General features: G+C 28.6%; 1 protein-coding gene across 1 annotated transcript; it reads right to left on the minus strand.

Moving 5' to 3' along the window:
• Window positions 1–1,940: 1,940 nt before the first annotated feature.
• Window positions 1,941–2,595, minus strand: LOC100854205 (uncharacterized). Its single transcript, XM_003635141.4, has one exon. It carries the CDS (start codon window positions 2,470–2,472, stop codon window positions 2,020–2,022), a length of 453 nt encoding a protein of 150 aa, XP_003635189.1. The 5' UTR covers window positions 2,473–2,595; the 3' UTR covers window positions 1,941–2,019.
• Window positions 2,596–4,721: the final 2,126 nt, after the last annotated feature.

The following is a 4,721-nucleotide window of genomic DNA, read 5'->3' on the forward strand; positions in this document are numbered from 1 at the left end:
CCAATTTCAAAAGTATAGACTTCATATGCAAATAAAATCATCAGTTAAAACTAGTTAAGAATTATATAGGAAGATATTAAATAATTTAAAAATATATGAAAGAAATTAATTAATTTTAATTATATTTATTTTATAGTTAATTAAATATAAGAAAATTATTTTTTAAAAAATATTTATTTATTTATTTGTTAAAATGAAACATAAGGTAGAGGGAAAGTCTCCTATCAAATGTGAAAGTCAATACATAGAGATAGACCGGAAAGCGTTGGTGACCTCATGTATATAATATTCATACCTTATCTTATTATATTTTAAATCTTGTCTTCGTCCGCCTATTATATTATGTATCATTAAGTCTTTATTAATTAATATTTTATGATACGTCACGTCACCCTCTCCTTCCTGTTAATCAACAAATTGTAAACAAGATCTGGAGTTGTGTGCATGCCTTCTTCTCACAGGAATATTGTGCTGGAAAATATAAAGAATGAATTAATCAGTTGGGAAGGATGTAATAATCTCCGACCTTTTTATATATATTTTTAGAAGAGTAATTTATTTTTGATATAAATACCCTTAATTATTTCAAATATTTATATTATATTTTAAATTAAAGGTTTATTTTTACAAATGAATAAATAAATAAATGAGGTAATTTTTGTCAAAATAAGATTAAAAAAATATAAAGAGTTAATTTTCCGAAATTCGGTTTTTAATCACTTTTTTTAATCAAATAACTCAATAAGAATTGTACAAGAGAAATAAAAAAGACACATTAAGAAGTATTTTTATTAAAAAAATGATGAATATCATAGTTTTAGTTATTTTAATATAAGATTCATATATGATTATTTTAAAAAAATTACAAAATTCAAAAGCATATATCTTTACAAAATTGTCAATCTAAATGGTTGAAATAATAATAATTATTTTTTTTTTCAATTTTGGACCAGAATTGTTAGAAGAAATTAAGGATGAATATGTTTAGATAGTAGGGTATAAGATTTTGAAGTGAGGCAAATATTATTGCAGCTAAATTGAAGGTCTCATGGAATGTTCTTTAGGTTATTCAACTTAATATTAAAAATTCAAGCACATATAAAAATACATGAGATTTTGATATGCCATAGTCAATCATGCTTACATCAACCATGACAAACAACAATTCATTATATAGGTAATGTTTGTATTTTTAACTTAATATTGAATATAATTTTCTCTTAGACATGATTTGGGTAATAGAAAAGATTCTTTTCAAACCAACCGACCTATCCTTTTCTATATAGAACTTGAGCGGTGATTAAAACAAAGACACATTTGGTTGTGAATTTTCATATGACAGATAAAGATATATATATGCAAGACCAAATCAATAGTTTCAAGTCACACTTCCATGATCTATTTTATCTTCAGACACTCATTTCAATTATTCATTATAAAAAATACAATATTGTGGAAGTTTTTATTTATTTTTTTGTATTTCTTACTTGGTTTTTAATTTTTTTTTTTTTTACAAAATGAGATAAACCAAAATATTTGTTATTTTATTAAATGCTAAAAATAACTTTTTGAAACAACAAAAACACGATCTCAACATGACCATCATACTATTAATACTTAATAGTTAAAAAAAATAAAATAATAAATAACAAACAACTTAATACTTAATACTAATAAGTTGTATTTAGAATTAAGTTAGAATTAAGTTTTATTTAGATTTAAGTGAAAATGAGAATACCATAGTAAAAATCGAATTAAGATAAAAGCAATGCAACTCTTAGACCCTCAAAACACTGATACTCTTTATCAAGTCTCTTATTCTCCTCAATCATCTCTTATGGAGTATAGACTTATAAAATCATTACCTTAGAGAGAGTTAAGAATTATATGGCCTTATGATGCATAAATAAAAAAAGAAGTCCAAATATCATCCATCAACATTGCAATAATCTAAGAAATATGTATAGATCTGTTAATAGTATCCAAAAGAAGAACCACGTACCAAGAAAACCTAAGCAACTAAACATTTTCCTTAACATATACAATAGCTTCCACATAATTCTTCCAAAAGTCGGTCACAATAGTTGAGATCAATTCCCTTAATCCTTCTAAAATCTCTGGAAGATCCTCCATCATCTTCCCAATCCAAGTACTCATCTTCTCCACAAGTCCAGCCACAAGTTCCCTTGTAAAGCCTCCGGACTCGAAAACAGCTTGTTTCACGACACCAAATCCAGTAGATATCACAGAAATCAACACTTCATATACTATTTTCTCCAGGAAGTGATTCAAATATCCCTTGAACGTCTCCGCAGCTTGCTCTAAGGCGATGTGCAAGGCTTCTCCAGGTATTTTGAGAGCTTGGATAAGAAGCACCAGAAGGTGCGCAGTACCCAAAAGAATTGTGCGAGAAATCAGGTTGAAGAGGGTGTTAAAGGTCAGGAAGATGAACTTTAGGAGGAGAACAGCCATTGAAGATTGTTGAGGAAGATGAAGAAGAGGAGGAGATGATAAAGAAGAAGATGAAGTCTTTGTTAATTTTGTATCAAAGACTTAACATTCTGGGTCTACAACTATAGAAGGTGATGCGTTGACGCTTGACAATAGCTTTTTGGTTAAACAGAAGAAGATTCTTAGAGTAGTTGGTGTATTCACATCTTCTTAGAAAGTTCAACGCGGGGGTTGTTATTCTACAACTTATTGATGGATAAAATACATAGTTGAAAAGAGGCCGAAGTATTTAAAATTGTCTCTCACTATTAATTACTAGCTACTAGGGCATGTCTGGACATCACATGCAAATGAAAAATTACTTTATTTTAATGAAAATTAGTTTTTCTTTCTTATTTATTTACTTTTACTAACATTATAAAGTATGTATGTGCCAAGCTTCATCCATACATTGAAGAGTATTATGAGACATTATTTGGAATATGAAAGTATACATCTTTCTTTCGGAATACTGGTTAGAGGAGGTTGGATAGGCAATTATTTTTTTATCTCAATTTTTTATTTTTAAAATTTTTTTCTTTAAGAATTAGAGATGAAATAGAGAAATTTCAATTGTATAAGGACATAATGGTCTACCTGAAAAATTCCTTTGGTTTAAGGCTATGTTGTTTGCGAGACTTACACTTCAAAACCTATACTTAAGCCCATGTTCGTGACGAAGTGGTTCATGCTGAAATTCTCTGGTTTAAGGTTAAAAAGAAGATAGTTTTGGAAAGGAAAAATACCAAAAAAAAGTTTAAACCAAATTTATTGTTAAAACTTATAGTTCTCAAGCCCAAAAAAAAAAAAAAAAAAAAACTAGCAGTTGTATAATAATTAGGTTGTCTCCACAAAGAACTTTAGATTAACTATTCTAAAGGTATGAATTTTTTGTGAGTGCTAGTTGGAAGCTCAAAAAATGATTTTTTAAATTGAGAGAGGAAGGAAACCTAAAAATGGAAAAGTAAAGGAAAATAAACTCCAAGAGTAGAAATTTATTAAAATTCCTTCTTTCAATCTTAACACACCAACAAGGCTCTAACCCGTGCTTCTGATTTTAGGATTAGGTCAAAGGTTTATACCAAAGGGTTTCTAGTTGGCATAAGCATTAACCACCTTAGTAAAGGATCAACTCGGTTTAATTGCTCTTTTTTGAATCCTCTCAATCAGATGATTTAAGTGGATTCCTTTTCATGTGAAAATTAAAGGCCAATGTTTGATTTATAAGGACTTGTTGTAATGAAGCACATGTATGTGGGCAAGGTATTGCTTGACTTGCAACCCTTACAACCAGATCAACATAAGCTTTTCTCCCCATAGTTGCTCCTTTTGATCACTATAACCACTTTCACAAGTAAACCACGGTGAAATGAACTGGGATATGGAGATCTCAACTCCCTTCACCCCTTGGAGAAGAAAACACAAAACGAAAACAAACAACTAAAAAAACACAAAAATAAGAAATGAAACTAAAAAGAAATTGTTTAAAAATAAAAACTAGAAAAGGTGACAAAAAAAATAAAAAATGGAAAGGAAAATACAAGTTTACCACTAAAACTATCTCCTCCTACTCCTAACAATAATCTAACTTATTTCCCTATTATCCCATCTCTACATGTTTATCCATAGTTCTCATATTTATAGCAAAAACTTTCCCTCATTTTCAACTACTTCGAAGTTATTCTTGTTGAACTTCAATTGATTAATTAATCAAATGTAGAAATACCACCAACAAGTTCCTATACCTCCTTGAGTTTTTACCAAAATTCTCTTAAGCACACATATAAATAAGAAACTCATAAATCCTAAAATAACGTGAAACAAAATAATGAGCTCAAGTAAGGACCGCTTGGACCTATAGGAAAATATTAACTCCCTCATAATTCAATTTTCAAGTTAACTCAACATTTCATTACAGAAAGTCAATTGCACTTCAATATCTTCTTAAAATCATATCGAAATATAAATTGGTTACATTAAATTTAATTAATTTCTCGAGTCTATAACTTACTATCCACTACAAGTAGGCTTCCTATGAATTGTTGTTTATTATCTAATGAGGTATTAGTTATCATCTTCTCAAGATTGTCTTTATTATTCTTGAGTTATAGATCCTCCTATTATATCATCAAATAACATGCTCTAACTATTAAAAACATATGTTAAATTCCATTATACTAATGAATATGACGCCATAGATTTCATTATCACAAGTTCTTAGTGTTGATGGC

This window comes from Vitis vinifera, chromosome 7 (genome assembly GCF_030704535.1).
Source record: "Vitis vinifera cultivar Pinot Noir 40024 chromosome 7, ASM3070453v1".
In the NCBI taxonomy this organism is placed as follows: Eukaryota; Viridiplantae; Streptophyta; class Magnoliopsida; order Vitales; family Vitaceae; genus Vitis; species Vitis vinifera.